The 17886-nt window shown below is 50.1% G+C and overlaps 1 protein-coding gene and 1 long non-coding RNA gene across 2 annotated transcripts; one reads left to right on the top strand and one right to left on the bottom strand.

Annotated features, from left to right (window-relative positions):
* Positions 1 to 3769: 3769 nt before the first annotated feature.
* On the bottom strand, positions 3770 to 17121 carry LOC128850971 (uncharacterized). The gene is made up of 3 exons (XR_008448245.1): positions 16956 to 17121; positions 4713 to 4996; positions 3770 to 4356 (listed from the first exon to the last, which is right to left on the bottom strand). It is a non-coding gene; the product is annotated as an uncharacterized LOC128850971 (long non-coding RNA).
* Positions 9310 to 17827, top strand: LRRC23 (leucine rich repeat containing 23). Its single transcript, XM_054056697.1, has 7 exons — positions 9310 to 9443; positions 9763 to 9875; positions 11272 to 11525; positions 11615 to 11745; positions 16266 to 16402; positions 16993 to 17215; positions 17457 to 17827. Exons 1-7 carry the CDS (start codon positions 9324 to 9326, stop codon positions 17493 to 17495), a joined length of 1017 nt encoding a protein of 338 aa, XP_053912672.1. The 5' UTR covers positions 9310 to 9323; the 3' UTR covers positions 17496 to 17827.
* Positions 17828 to 17886: the final 59 nt, after the last annotated feature.

Consider the following 17886-nt stretch of genomic DNA (forward strand, 5'->3'; position numbering starts at 1 on the left):
GCTGCAGGTGAAAACCACCCTGAGGATCTTTCTTCTGTCATGTTACAGCTCTTTCAGCCTATGGTGATTTGTGTGCATCTTTCTCGTGTGTTTCTCCATTGCAGTAACTGCTGGAGCACTTGGCTGGCTGTTAAGACCCACAGCAGGAAAATGAGGAGGCTGTAGTGGTTCCATGATCCCCTTGGGCTAAATTAATAGAATCGCTTGATTGGAAAAGACTTCCGAGATCAAGTCCAATGGTACCTGTCCACTACTGAACCAGATTCCTGAGCACCTCACCTATCCATCTTTTAAATACTTTCAGGGACAGGGACTCCACCATCTCCCCGGGCAGCCTCTGCCAGTGCCCGAGAACCTTTTCGGTGAAGAAAGTTTTCTTAATGTTCAATCTGAGCCTCCCCTTGTGCACAACATGAGGCTATTCTTTCTCCTCCTACTACTTGAGGTAATTACCCACCTCTTTGCAACCTCCTTTCAGGCAGTTGTAGAGAGCAATAAGGTCTCCCCTCAGCCTCCTCTTCTTCAGACTAAAGAACCCCAGGTCCCTCAGCTGCTCCAGATAATGCTTGTTCTCCAGACTCCTCACCAGCTTCGTTGCCCTCTTCTGTACCTGCTCCAGGACCTCGATGCCTGTTTTGTTGTGAGGGGCCCAAAACTGAACGCAGGATCTGAGGTGTGGCCTCACCAGCGCAGAGTACAGAGGCACAATCACCTCCCTGCTCCTGCTGGCCGTGCTGTCTCTGATACAAGCCAGGATGCTGTTGGCCTTCTTGGCCACCTGGGCACACTGGTGGCTCATGTTCAGCCTGCTGTTGACCAGCACCCCCAGGTCTTTCTCTGCCAGGCAGCTTTCCAGCCACTCTTCCCAAGCCTGTAGCACTGCATGAGGTTTCGTGACTGAAGTGCTGGACTTGGCGCTTGGCCTTGTTGAACCTCATACTGTTGCTCTCAGCCCATCGATCCAGCCTGTTCAGATGCCTCTGTAGAGCCTCTTCCCTCCAGCAGATCAACCCCTCCTCCCAGCTTGGTGTCATCTGTGAACTTACCAAGGGTGCACTCAATTCCCATTCAGTTAAGTTGAAATGACACCAAATGATCGATTAGAAGTTTTATTTATGGTAGTAAGAACTTGAACCGGGAAAGCACAGTGGCAGGCTGTGTGGGTTCTGTCGTAGCATTTAGGAGAAGGAAAGAGAAAGAAGAAAGAGCTATCACCACACTTGGATCCCTTGATGATGGTATGGTCATGAGAAGGGTCCTCTGGCAGCGGGTGCGTGCTCAGCTCCTTGGCAGGTGCTTTTTATGCCCCTGCTCCTCCCGATCAGCTGATGGTGTAGGGGAGGGGTACACACCTACACAGATATAGCACCTAGTGCATACTCACCCATTCTATTCATTTAGCTGATAATGAGGCAAATCTCCAAGGGGGATGGGTCCTGGCCAACGCCACCTTGACTCCTCCAGGTTCTCTTCCCCTGAACCCATCCTGCATATCATGATTTAAGGGGATCTGCCTCACCCATTGCTGCACAGCTTTGCTTTTTCTACCAATGAGACATTTACATCAATTCTTCCAGTGTCTCACTGTCCCACCAGCGAGCTTTTCTTTCCAGGCAGGCTTGGTGGTGCACCCATCCCTCCTCTTTGCCTGTGAGAACTATTAACTGACCTTGCTGCTCATCCAATGTGTGGCAGAGCAGCTCCCTTTTTGTGCAGGGGAGGTTTTTAGGCCTTGTGCTGAGGCTGCGCATGCTGCTTGCCTTCAGCCATGTGCTGCTGAGTGGGATAGCCAGGCTAGATATTATTTCCCAGCAGCTGCACCGGCTTGGACATTTTTAGGAAGTGCTTAGGGTAACAAAAAGGAAATGCCTCACCCAGAAGAGCTTAGCTGGGAGGCAGGAGAGCCCTGGGGGCCTCTGAGCGGTGCTTTGTATGGAGCAGACACGTGAAGGAGGATTCGTTCTGTTAATGCACACAGAATCATGGGATTGTTGAGGTTGGAAATGACCTCTAAGATCGTCCAATCCAACTGTCAGCCTGTGCCTGCTAAACCATGTCCCCAGGTGCCATACCTACACGCTTTTTGAACACCTCCAGGGACAGAGACTCCACCATGTCCCTGGGTAGCCTCTGCCAGTGCTTCATCACTCTTTCAGTAAAGAAATTTTTCCTAATGTCCAATCTAAACCCCCCCTGGTGCAACTTGAGGCCATTCCCTCTCCTCCTATCACCCAGGAGAAGAGACCAGCACCCTTCTCTCTACAACCTCCTATCAGGTAGCCGTAGAGAGCAATAAAGTCTCCTCTCAGCTTCCTCTTCTCCAGGCTAAATAACCCCAGTTCCCTCAGCCATTCCTCATAAGACTTGTGCACCACTCCCTTCAGCAGCTTCATTGCCCTTCTCTGGACACCTTACTCCATGGCTACCACTAGTGTCCCCAGCACTGACCCGTGTCCCTAGTGCTGGTGCTCCATGACCATCACCCACATCCCCAGTGCTCTCACACCATGGCCATTCATGTCCCCAACATTGACTCATGTTCCCAGTGCTCTTGCCCCATGGCCCTTCATACGTGTCCTCAATACTCTCGCCCCATGGCCACCATTCTGTTCCCAGCACCAACCCACATCGCCAGTGCTCTCACCCATGGCCACCACCCATGCCCCCAGCATCAACCCATGTCCCCAGTGCTCTCAGCTTGTGCCACCACCCATGTCCCAAGCACTGACCCACATCCCCAGTGCTCTCACTCCATGGCCATCACCTATGTCCTCAACACTCTCACCCCACGGCCACACCCACCCATATCTCTAGCACTAACCCACATCCCTATTGCTCTCACCCCATAGCCACACCCACATCCCCAGCACTGACCCACATCCTCAGTGTTCTCACTCGACGGCCATCAACCACATCCCCAACACTCTCACCCCATGGCCACAATCTGTGGCCCCCAGAACTGACCAACACCCTCAGTGCTCTCACCCTGTGGCCACCAGCCATGTCCTCAGCACTGACCCACATACCCAGTGCTCTCACCACATAGTCACCATCCATGTCCCCAGCACCGACACACGTCCCCAACACTCTCACCCCATGGCCATCACCTGTCCCCAGCATGCCCCCATGCTCTCACACACGGACACTGCCCGTGTCCCCAGCATGTCCCCATGCTCACACACACAGCCACCGCCTGTGTCCCCAGCACTAACCCACATCCCTGTGCTCTCACCCCACAACCACTTCCCATGTCCCCAGCACATCCCCCTGTCCCCTTGCTCTCACCCATGGCCACCACCCGCGTCCCCAGCACATCCCCATGTCCCCAACACATCCCCATATCCCCGTGCTCTCACCCATGGGCACTGCCTGTGTCCCCAGTGTGTCCCCGTGCTGCTGTCAGGGCTGGGGATCACAGATCCGAGTGCCACCGCATAGACACCAGGGTGGGGTGGGGTGGGGAGGGGAGGCTGGGGAGTACAGGGTGACGCTGTGGGGGTCCTCTGGGTGGGAACGATCCCCTCAGACAGGACAGGGTGTGAGGCAGACTTCTCCCAAGGAACAAGTGACAGGAGAGAGAAAACAGGCTCAGGTTGTGCCTGGTGGGGTTTAGATTGGATGTCAGGAAAAAATTCTCCACCAAAAGAATGGTCAAGCACTAGCAGAGACTGCCCAGGGCAGCAGTGGAGTCTCCATCCCTGGAGGGGCTGAAAAAACGTGTAGATGTGGCACTTTGTGACATGGTTTAGCAGGCTCGGTGGTGATGTGTTAATGGTTAAATCTGATGATCTCAGAGGTCTTTTCCAACCTTGATGATTCTCCGTTGTGAGAAGGAAGAGCCAGAGTGCGGCGCAGCAACGACAGCTCTCAGCTCCCGCTGAGCGATGTGGAGAAGGGGATGCTCAAAGGCAACAAAACATATTCCTGAAAAGTGTGGTTTCTACAACCAGAATGTTTCTGAGAGGCTCCTGGGACAGGGGACTGGGGGTCAGCATGGCCAGAGCAGCAAGGACGTAGCCTAAGTCTGTGGGCAGTGGGTAGGCAGGATTACACTGAAGGATCAGCCACGGGCTGCAGCTCCGCTGTCGGCTCCTGCCCACAGAGCCAGGCAAGAGCCCAGGAGAATGACCTACATAGGAAAAACAGATGGGAGCCAAGCATTGATCTGCTGCTTTGAGGAGAATACAGAGGCATGGATGCATTTGTTTAATGAGGAATAAACTCTCAGACAATAATTTCTGCATTGACAGGAATGAGAGATCTTATTTTTCTTCTTTTCGTCTGCTTTCTGGCAAGACCGCAGCTCTGTGTAGTGGAAATACTGCAAATCGTAGCGGTTGGATCTTAAACAGTATGCTGTTGGGAAAAAAGCGTTGTGCCGGATGTGATGGCTCGTGAGAGGCTGCTGCATCTTTGTGTCCTGAGCCCCAGCCAGTAGCCAGGCTGAGCTTGTATTCCCAGTAGGCACATGCACAAACACACACATACAATATATATGTGTGTATATATATATATATATATATATATATATACACACACACGGACAGCCACACAGAGCACTCACATGAACACAACACCAGCAGCCCCATCCCACCCCTATCAGAGCAGAATGGAGCTGGTGACCGCACAGACCGATGTCTGACACAAAAAAAAACTGAGACTGGCCTGTAACTCTTTTTGTTTAACAAATGAAGACAATCAACTATGATTACCTTCAAAACGGTTCTCCTCTGAGCTGAGACACAGCTGCATAGGACGCTGCCAATGTTCAAACCTGCAGATAGTTTTCTGAAAGGCTGTTGAGGATCTCTCTTGGTTTTGCTTTCATGTCTTCTGCCAACAAAAAAATGGGTTCCTTTGAGCACTGAGTTGATCTTTGGCATTACTTCACCATAAGCCTCAGTCAATAACTGAAAAGTTGCTGTTGCAGATTTCTTCAGTTTCACAAGAAACTTGATGTTAACTCACTGGTCACTCTTGCACGCTGCCATTCTTCCTATCAATGGAGAGAAAATGTCTATATTTGAAAAATACATATAGTTGCTCTTCTAAACACCCCCTTATGAGTCCTGAGCAATCCCAAATGCTCTTCCCCCGCATCCCACCGTATGTCCCACGCCCCTCTATGCAGTGACCCCTCCAGCCATGAAGGTGCTCTGAAGCTCCCCTGGGAGGGACCCAGAGAGGGTGTCCCTTCCTCCGAGTCCTTCATTTGGGTTCTTGCCTGCCATTGTGCCCCTCTGGACGTGCAGAGGTGGGCCTTGTGTGTGCTGGTGGCTCCTGGGATGGATTTGGAGCAGCCTGGCAGAGGGCTGTTTGGGCTTCCCCTCCTGCTAATGTCTCCCTGTGCTCCTTTGTGGGTCTGTGGATGAGCCTTTAGCACAGAACCTCCTTAATGATCTCTGTAGTCAGATTTGTGAATTATTTATATATATATATGCACATATATGCATATGTATATATATATACATATGTACACCCCCTAAATAAAAAGTTCTCTGTTTTAAAGGTTTGGGTTTCCTTGTATAATTTTTCTTGCTTCCTGTTAAGTTCTTTCATCATCTAGAAGCAAAGGAATTGAGCCATGTGTTCCTGTTGCAGGACCAGATAAAACATGTACATAGAGGCAGAAACTGCTTCTATGAGTCTGTTCTTAGAATCATAGGATGGTTTGGGTTGGAAGAGACCCTAAAGAACATTCAGTTCCAGCCCCCTGCTGTGGACACCTCCCAGTGGATCAGGCTGCTCAAAGCCTCATCCAACCTGGCCTTGAAGACCTCCAGGGATGAGGCAGCCACGACTTCTCTGGGCAACCAGTTCCAGTGCCTCACCACCCTCACAGGAAAACATTTCTTCCTAAGATCTGATCTAAATTTCCCCTCTTTCAGCTTAAAACCAACTCCCCTTGCCCTATCCCTGCACTCCCTCATACAGAGCCCCTCCCTGCTTTCCTATAGCCTCTTTCAGTACTGAAAGGTCACTATAAGGTCCCCCCGAAGGGTTCTCTTCTCTAGGCTGAACAACCCCAACTCTCTCAGCCATCATCAGCATAAAGGGACAAGGGATGTGAAGAAAAGCATATTCTTGCGCATGCTCTTAAACTCCTTGGGCACCTTGTCAAGGTTGCATCTGGTCCTAGCTAGTTTTTCTTTCTCTTATCATTGCACTAGCCCTTGAATGCGGCTTAATTAGATACAGTCACATTCTTTCCCATTCTTTCTAACTGCAGCCTTGTTAAAATTCCTTATGTAAGCCTAAGTATCCAGGCGCAGGGGAGCTAAAAGTTATTATTCAAGCTAATCCTATATTTTTGTTCTAAAATCACAAAAACTATACCTAATATTCAAATACATAATAGGTTAGTAACTTATAACAAATAATCTCTTCCTTCGGTCACTTTTCCTCCAGCACCAATCTGCTGAAGGACTCCTTAAGGCCTTGGAAAGCAAAGGCGAGAGGAGCTGGAGTGCTTTGTGTGTGCAGGGATTTTTGCAGTGGATATAGTGGAAAACCATACCACACACAGGGTAACATCTAGGGCATGGGCTTGCATGGGGCAAGGGTAGCACAGGGGAAATCAGTGCTGAGGAGTCACGCAGGATGGGGCAGGCGGACACAGTCAATAGCTTGCCATGTGGTCCCGACCAGAGAGGGGTGCCTTGCGGCGGGGGGTGGGGTGGGGGTGGCTGGCACGCGTGCTGCGAGAGCGTGAAACTCATGTCTGTCGGTTGTGTGTCCAGTTCGGCTTGGACCAGCTTATCTAACACTGATGTTGCCTGGGGGCTGCGAAGGAGCAAAGTGCACCGCAGGGAAACGGAGCAGGGCCTTGGACTTTGGTACTAACTGCAAAACACTGTGGGCCATCAGCTCCAAGCAGCATTCCCCACTGGTAAACACCCGGCTCCGCTTGGCAGCCACCCAGTGCCAAAGCTGGACAGGCATCAATGGCATCTGCTGGACTCTTGCAGTCTCAGTCCTCCCCAGGCTGGAGGAGAAGGCTGGAGTAGCATCACCTCCACTGATGCTACTCCAGGTAGTTGAGGAGAGCGATAAGGTCTCCCCTCAGCCTCCTCTTCTCCAGGCTAAATAACCCCAGTTCCCTCAGCTGCTCCTCATAATATTTGTGCTCCAGACCCTAACATCTTTCCTCAGAGCTTACTCACCACCTGAGTGACCATCACCCTGTGCAGCCCAGCCCAGCTTCAAGCTGGCCCCATTTTGAGCTGAGGGGTGGACAACACAACTTCCAGTGGCCCCTTCTCACTAAAATGATCCTTCAGTTCCTTGACATCCTAAGATCTGTGGATGTCATCCAGCTGCGACGGGAGCACTTGGGAAGGTAGAATAAGGTTGCAAAGTGCTTCTCATGAAGGTCAGACATGCTCCGACTTTTCCATGTGGGATTCAATACAACAAATGACAATCCGTACCTCTTAAAAAACAATTAAAGATTTGAAGAGCTGTATGGTTTCTTTTCATCAAGATTCCATGGCAGAAAAAACTGAGGAGGTTGCCTGCAATTTTCAGGTAGAAAACTGATATTTTAGGGCTGGAGGTGCTGGAAGAGGGGATGAAGTGTATAAGTCACTGGATATAACAAGGAATTTGAAAGTAAAACCAGTCACTTCAGTGAACGATTGGAGGGAACCAAACACTGCCCCTACGAAGGCAAATCATGCTCTGAGTTTTCCATGTGGAATTCAGTACCACAACTGACAAGGCTTGCAGTGAAAGCTGCAAAGCAACACAAGCAGTCCGCTGGGAGAATGAGGAGAAAAGACACTGTGGGAAGCTTGGATGCTCGATGAATGACCTGTCTGCAGCTCCCATCTTGCTGTGGGAAATGGAGCGTGAGCAGCAGGATGCACTAGCAGGAACATTGCCCACAGAATATGGGAAGACTCTTTTGGGGCGGGAGGGGGGTTACTCAGAGCTGACAGGGCTCAGCACAGGAGGGACGTGGATCTGCTAAGGTGGCCAGAGGAGACCACGAAGAAGATCCAAGGGCTGGAGCACCTCCCCAGCACCTCCAGTCCTAAAATCTGTTTTCTACCAGAAAATTGCAATCTCAGCAAGCAACCTCCTCAGTGTTTTTTGCCAGGGAATCTTGATGAAAAGAAACAATCTGGCTTTTCAAAGCCTTAATTATCTTTAATTGTTTTTTAAGAGGTACAGATTGTCATTTGTGGTATTGAATCCCACATGGAAAACTTGGAGCTGTCTCTCTCTGGGGAGACCTTATAGCAGCCTTCCAGTACTGAAAGGGAGCTACAGGAAACCTGGGAGAGGCTCTGTATGAGAGAGTGCAGGGATAGAATCATAGAATTGTTTGAGCTGGAAGGGAACTTAAAGACCACCCAGTTCCAATGCCCTTGCCATGGGCATGTCTCCCTGGAGCCTTCTCTTCTCCAGGCTGAACAACACCAACTCTCTCAGCCTGTCCTCACATGGGAGGTGCTCCAGCCCTCGGATCATCCTTGTAGCCCTCCTCTGGATCCGTTCCAACAGCTCCACATCCTTCTTATGTTGAAGATTCCAGAACTGGACACAATCCTCCACATGAGGTCTCACAAGAGAGGAATAGAGGGGCAGAATCCTCTCCCTTGACCTGCTGGCCACGCTTCTTTTGATGCAGCCCAGGACACATTTGGCCTTGTGGGCTCCAAGCGCACATTGCTGGCTCTTGTTGAGCTTCTCATCAATCAGCACACCCAAGCCCTTCTCTGCAGGGCTGCTCTCAATCACATCATCCCCCATCCTGTATTGAAATTGGGGATTGCCCCAACCTGGGTGTAGGACCTTGCACTTGGCCTTGTTGGACCTCATGAGGATAGGACAAGGCAGAATGGTTTTAAACTGAAAGAGGGGAGATCTAGAGGATGTATTAGGAAGAAATGTTTTCCTGTGAGGGTGGTGAGGCACTGGCACAGGTTGCCCAGGAAAGTTGTGTCTGCCCCACCCCTGGAGGTATTCAGGGCCGAGTTGGATGAGGCTTTGAGCAGCCTGATCCAGTGGGAGGTGTCCCTGCCCCTGGCAGGAGGTTTGGAACTGGATGGGCTTTGAGGTCCCTTCTGACCCAGCCCATTCTAGGATTGCATGACCTTGCATTTCAGCCTTGTCCCTCCTGCGGCCCCAGGCAGGCCGGGGCGAAGGGGATAAGCCCGCCCAGATCGTGGGGTCCCCGGCTGATGCTGCGGGGGACGCTCCGCCTCCCCCGCCCCCCGCGGTTGCCATGGCAGCGGCGCCGCGCCCCGCCTCCCGGTTGCCATGGCAGCGGCGCGCCGCTCATCCCCGGGGCGGAGCGGCATCCGCAGCCTCGGAGCATGGGGGACGGGGAGCCGGAGAGGGGCGAGTACAGCCCCGACGAGGCGGGGGAGGAGGATGAGGAGGATGATGATGATGAGGAGGAGGAAGCACTGTCGGAGCAGAAGGAGGAAGAGCAGGTGAGGGAGGGCTCCCGGCCCCCGCTGGCTGTGGTTGGGCCAGCGCTGGCATCCCGCTCTCCCCTTCTTTAAATTGGAAGGGGGAAGATTTAGGTTAGATCTCAGGAAGAAATGTTTTCCTGTGAGGGTGATGAGGCACTGGAACATGTTACCCAGAGAAGTCGTGGCTGTCTCATCCCTGGAGGTGTTCAAGGCCAGGTTGGATGAGGCTTTGAGCAGCCTGATCCACTGAGAGGTGTCCCTGCCCATAGCAGGGGGTTGGAACTGGATGGGCTTTAAGGTTCCTTCCCACCCAAACCGTTCTATGATTCTCTCTCAGGAGCCGGCCCCGTGTCCCCTGACAGAGGAAGTGCTGAAGGAGGGTCTCTCTCTCCTCTCTAAGACCGGCAACGGCCTGGCTCACGCTTATGTGAAATTTGAGGCCAAATCCAAGTAAGTGTGCAGCATCCACCCCGGTAGGAAGCATCCCCTCCCCAGACTGGAGTGCAGGCACGGAGCAGCCACACCAGGAGGCTGGTGGTGGATGGCCCTGTAAGGCAGGAGCATTTCCAGGCCGTATTCTTCAGATGTCTGGCTTCCAATCTGTGTGTCAGCACAGCTTGTCCCTCCTCAGCCCTGAGCCAGGGATTGCCTTCCCCACAGCCACACTGGTGGGAACATCAGTGTCCCCTTAGACTGAGGGGAGCCTGTCCATCCCTCTGGACTGTGGCCTCCTAGGGGGACCTGGACAGGGCAACCTCCCCAAAGAAACTTTGAGAAATATCCCTAGGCATCTCTCCTGTTAACTGCTAACCTTGAAGACAGGCACTTGTAAGTACAGTGCTCTCACCTGAAATAATTAAAAACTCTCTCAAAACAAAGGATTTTGTTTAGGGAGGAGACACTGCTATTATTCTATGGAGGGTGGTAGGTGAAAGGTCTTCCATAAAACTAGCACACCTCCTGAAGACCCCAAAGGCCTATTTATACAGAACTGATGCTTAAAATCCTGCCCAGCTAATACAATTGTTGCACCTATCCAATACATATATTCATTGGGTTACACAGTTCTGCTTTAACACAAAACTGCTTATTTCCTTTCCACATCCTTAGTCAGGTAATCCTTAAACAATCACAAATTCTCTCTATCTGATATCCTTTCCTTGTTTCAACCCACGTTTTCAACCTTGAGTCAATTAACTACTGAGTTTATCATTTTCTTAAGACATTCTCTTAAGACATCTACAACCCTTAGCGGAGTTCCGGGTGTTTATAGAAGATAGTAAGCTTTTGCACCTCTGGGCAGATATTAGGATGTTTGTAGAAGATAAATGAGGTAAACAAGGTAAAAAATACATTCATCTTGTCCCCTTGGGTAACAGCACCATGAGGGCCTGTGGGCAGTTTGGAGCCTCAGCCCATCAGTAACTCTAGACCCAACTGTCAGGCCTCAGTAAGACCGTGTCTTTCAGCAGCCTTATAGGTATCTCAAACAGCTTTTTCCAACTAGCAAAGTGCAGTCCAAAGTGGGTCTAACAGACCCACCTCCCCCAGACTTACCCACTTTTCTGCTCTGTTTCTGCCCTCTCCTGACAGGTACAGTTCAGGGGGAATAAGTACTCCCTATGCCAGGAAATCATATCCAATCTTAACATTCAGCCTTGTTTACGGACTAATTATCCTGTCCTTACCACCTGCCTTTTTCCTCCTTCTCTCTAGCAAGCCTTCCTAGGAGAGGAGGGAAGCAGGAGAGGAGGACACCCTCCTCCAGTAGGGGAAAGTAGCGAAATGAAAGAGGGTAGCAGGGAGAAATATGAGACAGGTTTTATTCATGCCCTCCCTCCCACAGGAACTTAACAGATATCAGCCTCCTCGAATGCTTCATTCACCTGCGATACGTGGATTTATCAGAGAACAAGCTACAAGATTTGTCTCCCCTGAGCAGCCTAACCCACCTGCTTTGGTTGAAGGTAGACGGGAATCTGCTTACCCGTGCCTGCATGCAGGAGCTGCCCTACCTGCAGATCATCAGCTTTGCTCGCAACTGCATCAAGGATACGGAGGGCATTACTCACCCCCGCTTAGCCAACCTCAGCCTGAAAGGTGATCCAGACCACCTCTCTTCATTCTTTAGGATGCTTTCTTTGCAGGGTATTAATTCTCTCATTGTTTCTTCCCCCTCTGTCTCTCAGAAAATAAAATCCAGACATTGCAGGGCCTGAGTCACGGCCAATTGTTCAGCCTGCAAATCCTGGAGCTGCGAGGAAACATGCTAGAGAGCACAGCAGGGCTCAATCTTCCCAAGCTCAAGAACCTCTATCTGGTAAGGGATCAGCCAGCTATGGGAGTGGGACAGAGCTGCTGCAGAGCCTGGCACCTCCCGTCAGTGAGAGGAGGGAAGGAGGTTGTCCCTTCAAAGCAGCAAGATTTTTGTGCTAGCCTGTTCAGTTCAATCTTCCCTACACCTGGGTCAGGGCAATCCCCAGTTTCAGTACAGTATTGAAGATGATGTGATTGAGAGCAGCCCTGCAGAGAAGGACTTGGTGGTGCGGATTGATGAGAAGCTCAACGTGAGCCGGCAATGTGCACTGGTTGCCCACAAGGCCAACCGTGGGCAACCGTGTCCTGGGCTGCATCAAAAGAAGTGTGTCCAGCAGGTAGAGGGAGGTGATTCTGCCCCTCTATTCCTCTCTCATGAGACCTCATCTGGACTATTGTGTCCAGTTCTGGAATCCTCAACATAAAAAGGACAAGGACCTGTTGGAATGGGTCCAGAGGAGGGCTACAAGGCTGATCTGAAGGCTGAAGCACCTCCCATACGAGGCTGAGAGAGTTGGTGTTGTTCAGCCTGGAGAAGAGAAGGCTCCAGGGAGACCTTATAAGGGACCTTCCAGTACCTGAAGGGGCTACAGGAAAGCTGGGGAGGGACTGTTTACAAAGCTTGTAGTGATAGGACGAGGGGCAATGGGTATAAACTGGAGAGGGGCAGATTTAGACGAGACATAAGGAGGAAATTCTTCAGAATGAGGGTGGTGAGGCACTCGCAGAGGTTGCCCAGGGAAGCTGTGGCTGCCCCATCCCTGGAGGTGTTCAAAGCCAGGTTGGATGGGGCTTTGGGCAGCCTGATCCAGGGAGAGGTATCCCTGCCCATGGCAGGGGCATCGGAACTGGATGATCTTTAAGGTCCTTTCCAACCCAAATTGTTCTATGATTCTATGTTTCTCAGCCAGAGAGAAGAACAAATTTCAGAGAGATAAAGAGACAAAAGCACTTCTTTGCAATAGCTTTTTCTGCATTGTCTGCCCAGATAGTGCAGAGGAAGTAGCCCCTGATCAGTAATTCCTCTGCAGAGAGCAGAGAATTCGGCAGTGTTCAGTGCATCGAATTCTGCCCTCCAGGCCTCCTACAGGAGAGCAGTGTTCTTTTCTGCCAGTGTTAAGGCATGCCAGTGTTCTTTGTGTCCTGGGACCCCCAGGGATCAGTAGGGAAAGGGATAGTTTTGCTCTGGGTGACACGAGGAGGTGGTGCCTCATTCTCCTCTCTGATGGGCCTCATCAAATACTGGTTTAAAACCAGCACAATTATATGATTCACACCTTAAGCTGCAAAAAAAGAAAAAAAAAAAAAAAAGAAAGTAATTGAACATTACAGTGAAACTAAGGTAGGAGAAGCAATTTCCTAGTGCTATAAACAATCTCGTCAGGGAATGTTTACGCCCAGAGACTCAAGTGAACAAAGTATGTATGGCTTAGTCCCATGCGTCACACAGTGCTACAGCTTGTGAAGACTGGATAGGTGTCCTGAGTCACTGCCTCTTAAAAAACAATTAAAGATGATAAAGGCTTTGAAGAGCTATACAGTTTCTTCTCATCAAGACTCCCTGGCCGAAAACACTGAGGAAGTTGCTTGCTGAGATTGTCTGCAATTTTCTGGTAGAAAACTGAGATTTTAGGGCTAGAGGTGCTGGAAGAGGGGATGAAGTGTACAAGTCAGTGAGTATAACATGGAATTTCAAAGTAAAATCAGTCACTTCAGTGAATGATTGGAGGGAACCAAACCTATATTTAAAGGAGGTTCCTGGCATGTTTGAGCAATTTCTGAGCTGAACATACAAAGTGGGCAAATTGCAAGATGTAAATATTAAAACTGGAAAAACTAACTAATTTATCATGAACCTTTGGGGCTTGAACTTGTCTCCTATGTCCACCTGCTCTCTAAATCAATTTGCAGGGAGTCCTTTCCCAGTACGGATTTGCTTTCCATACAAAGATTTTAGCATTGCTTGAGCCATGGGTAGACAAAACCGACGCCTTAAAGGCAAGTTTCAAGAAAAAGGATTCAATTTAAAGGACCTGAACCGAATTTAGTTAAGATATGACATAGTTGCAGATAAAATTCAGCATTAAAAAAGTTCTGCCTAGTATCAGGAAAAGCACAAGCTGGCTGTGTGCTATGAGGCACTTGTATTGGGTTGAGGATCACTGCTGTCAGCGGGGCTGTATCGGTTCCTGGTCTTCGTGCAGTGGCAGTGACAAAGATTAGCTAGAGAAAGGCAGGTATGTGGGAAGGGGAGAGCGAATCGCATGAAACATGTTATAGTAGCTTTCCGTAAGAAATGGTGACATCACATCTATGTGAAGAACTGGTATCTAAGGTAAGGTGACAATGTGGTAATTTAAAGTGTCATATGGAATGGTTTTTTTATTTGGGAGGAAAAAATGCAATCCTGAGAAAAAATCCAGTCTGCATGGTCCTGTTAGAGCTTGCAGGGCCAGTGCTGTTCAAACTATTCAGTCTGAAGTGATTAAGAAAGTAAGAGTGATGGGAGAGTACTGTTCATTTTACAGACCAGTGGTCTGTGAGCTCTTCTCCCTATTTCCCACTCCAGCTTCTGATTTCCTCTGAGGTACAATATCCTCATCCTTCTTGGTTGTTAAATCTGTTCACAACCTTCACTAAATGACCAACTTTCCGCTTTTCATCCTTGTGTTACCCTCTTTGTGTGGCCCAGCAGGTCTGGACTTCCCTTGTCCAGTTTCCATTAAGAGTCCTCCTTTTCCACAAAATGTCATTTTCCTGAGTGACCTTGTCCTAAACTGCTCTCCTATCCCACCGGTTCAGCCTGTGACCCTTTTTATTACCCTCAAGCATTGGCCACGTCACTGCCTGGGTACCAACAAGGAACAGAGAACACAACGGCACCTCTCTCCCCTTTCCCATTCAGGTATATGCACCCTTAGAGACTGCAGCCCCGAGACACGATTGCAAGTGAAGCCCTGCTGGGGCTGCAGAATGTGGTGGGAAGACTGTAGTTACCAGAGATGTTCCAAACTGGGCTGCACAGGGCAGTGAGCAGCGTGATCTAGCGCTGGTGCTGGCACTGCAGTGAGGCAGGGTTTGGGCAGGAGACCTCTAGTGGTCTCCTGCAGCCCAAATCCCGCTGTGAAACGATTGCTGATATTCCGAGCTTTGTATTTCCCCGTCTCATAACTCACATCAAGTGAAGTGAATGAAATTCAGTGATGGGGGATTTTGAACTGATAGGACGCGTTCCTCCTGCCATACAATTTGTTCATATTTGCTGCAAGAAGGTGCACCTGTAGATGGATAAGAATTATACCTGGAAAAGCTTAACGTTAAACCAAACAACAACTTCCACCCTCGCATCTCCTCTTGGAAAAATGCAACCTGCTTCTGCTCCTAGAGGAGTAAAAGAGGAGGCTTCTTGGCAGAGAAGGGCTTGGTGGTGCTGGTTGATGAGAAGCTCAACATGAGCTGGCAATGTGTGCTCACAGCCAACAAGGCCAACCGTGTCCTGGGCTGCATCAAAAGGAGCATGGCCAGCAGGTAGAGGGAGGTGATTCTGCCCCTCTGTTCCTCTCTCGTGAGACCTCATCTGGACTATTGTGTCCAGTTCTGGAATCCTCAACATAAGAAGGACAAGGACCTGTTGGAACAGGTCCAGAGGAGGGCTACAAGGCTGATCCGAAGGCTGGAGCACCTCCCATACGAGGCTGAGAGAGTTGGTGTTGTTCAGCCTGGAGAAGAGAAGGCTCCAGGGAGACCTTATAGGGACCTTCCAGTACCTGAAGGGGCTACAGGAAAGCTGGGGAGGGACTGTTTACAAAGCTTGTAGTGATAGGACGAGGGGCGATGGGTATAAACTGGAGAGGGGCAGATTTAGACTAGACATAAGGAGGAAATTCTTCAGAATGAGGGTGGTGAGGCACTGGCAGAGGTTGCCCAGAGAAGCTGTGGCTGCCCCGTCCCTGGAGGTGTTCAAAGCCAGGTTGGATGGGGCTTTGGGCAGCCTGATCCAGTGGGAGGTGTCCCTGCCCCTGGCAGGGGGGCTGGAACTGGATGATCTTTAAGGTCCCTTCCAACCCAAACCATCTATGATTCCCCTCATGAAAGAAGCACCTGGAAGATCCCTGGGCTGTGTGACTGAGAGGAGCTGGTTATTCATCCTTTAAACACTTTTGTTTCAGTTGCAGGTCCGTGCTTTCCCCTCCACACTGTTGCTTTCTAAGGCCTTAGGGAATCAGATGCAGCACTGCCATGGAAAGGGGTGCTGTGAGAACAGTAGAGGGTTCATCTGGGGTGGTTTTGTCTCTGTCACCAAATGAAGCTAAGGAAACACTTTTTCAGCAAACTTTTTAGTGCTTGAATCTGAATATTCAGAATCCATTCGGCCAAGAACCTGAGCAACCTGATCTAGCATCAGAGATGGCTGTGTTGTGAATGGTAGGGAGTCTGAGGAGCAGAAAGAGCTTTAAAGGCCAGAAATAACTCCTGTTCCCTCTCATGTATGTCCCCTTTTTTTCCTGGCTCCCTCGCACTCAGGCACAGAATGCCATTCGGAACCTTGAAGGCCTGGAGGGGCTTGAACAGCTGACTACTCTGCACCTGCGTGACAACCAGCTCGAGACCCTGGATGGATTCTGTAGCAGCATGAAGTGCTTGCAGTACCTGAATCTACGGTTGGTGTTGCCTGCTTTGCGCTGGCACCAGAGACTGCTTCATCAGACTGTATTCCCATTTAGATCATTGGGATTTTCCTTGTTTCTTTGGACGTTAAAGACCTGATGGGGATGGGTTGATCTTTACTGTCCTTAACTGGTGTTTAGCACTCAGCTGTCTAGGAGTTCAACAGTCAAGGCCTTTCCTGAGCCTCTCAGAAAAGATCTGCCTCTCTAGTCACACTCACACCCCACCTCATACTTTTTGTTCCTTGCCATAACTCATCTGGATCCATCTAAGTGCATTCCCTGTGTCCTGCACATGTCCATGCAAGTGCCCTTTACTTCTTGGCATTTTCCATACAGGGCATTAGCGATATCACTCAACTCAATGGACTGTTTGAGCACAGAGAAATCCAGAGATGTCCTTTTCGTCCCTCATTCTGGGGAGCTGCAGACAGATCTGGATCTTAGATCACAAGTCTGTGTTCTAAGGTCTATGGCCTGTCATGCTGCTAAGTTTTCCTTTGTCTTTCTTGTCAGCTTAGTGTTCCAAAGGCACATCACTACTCACATATGTCTCTTTTCTCTCCGTGCTTCCTCTTCTTCAGGAACAATGGAATCAGTAGCTTCCAGGAGGTGGCAAAACTGCAGGTCCTCCCCATGCTGCAAGCACTGGTGCTGATGGAAAATCCATGCTCTGATGAACCTAATTACCGGCTGGAGGTTCTGGTCCTGCTGCCACACCTGCAGCGCCTCGACAAGGAATTATTTGAGGAAGATGAGCAGGCAGAGGCGAATGAAATCCGTCAGAAAAGGCAGGAAGAAGAAAAGGTGAGAAAAGCATGGCAGAGGGAGGAAATGGAAGTCTAGGGAAAGAGAGAGGATCAAATATGCTGATCAAGCCTCACCTCCTCTAGATCACATGAAGAGAAGGGCGAGGGAGGTCAGCTCCAAGGGCAGAGAAGCCTGCAACAGAGGCTGGGCTTCACAACCTGATTGTGACTGCCAGCATCACAACCCTACTGCCATTCCCCACCCCACCATCAGAATTTCTCCTGCTTTCCTTTTTCAGGAAATTGAAGGATCTCTCGAGGGTAATGTGGCAGAGTGACCCCAGGGTTTAATACCACCTGTTCCCAGAGCCAGTCGAGATTTGGAGATGCCTTCCCCCATCATGTGCAGCTGGGAAAGAGAGAGCTGATATGTGCCAAAGCTACCTTCCCCTCATTTTGTCCCTGGAGCAAGGAGGAGGGCGACCCACACTGGTCCTGGAAGCCACTCTGAGCTACTGCAGTGTTTTCACAGTCACTGCACTCATATGCTCTGTCCTCAGTAGGCTCGAGAAGGAAAAGGGGAAGGAGAGAGTTACAGGTTCTGTAGTTCAATTTATGGCTCCCCAAAATCCTAAAAGATTTACTGATTTGAATAAAAATAATTAATGAGCCTGGAACGACTGGAATTGTTTATCCTGCACACCCACTGCTATTCCCTGGCGCTCTCAC

This window comes from Cuculus canorus, chromosome 1 (genome assembly GCF_017976375.1).
Source record: "Cuculus canorus isolate bCucCan1 chromosome 1, bCucCan1.pri, whole genome shotgun sequence".
In the NCBI taxonomy this organism is placed as follows: Eukaryota; Metazoa; Chordata; class Aves; order Cuculiformes; family Cuculidae; genus Cuculus; species Cuculus canorus.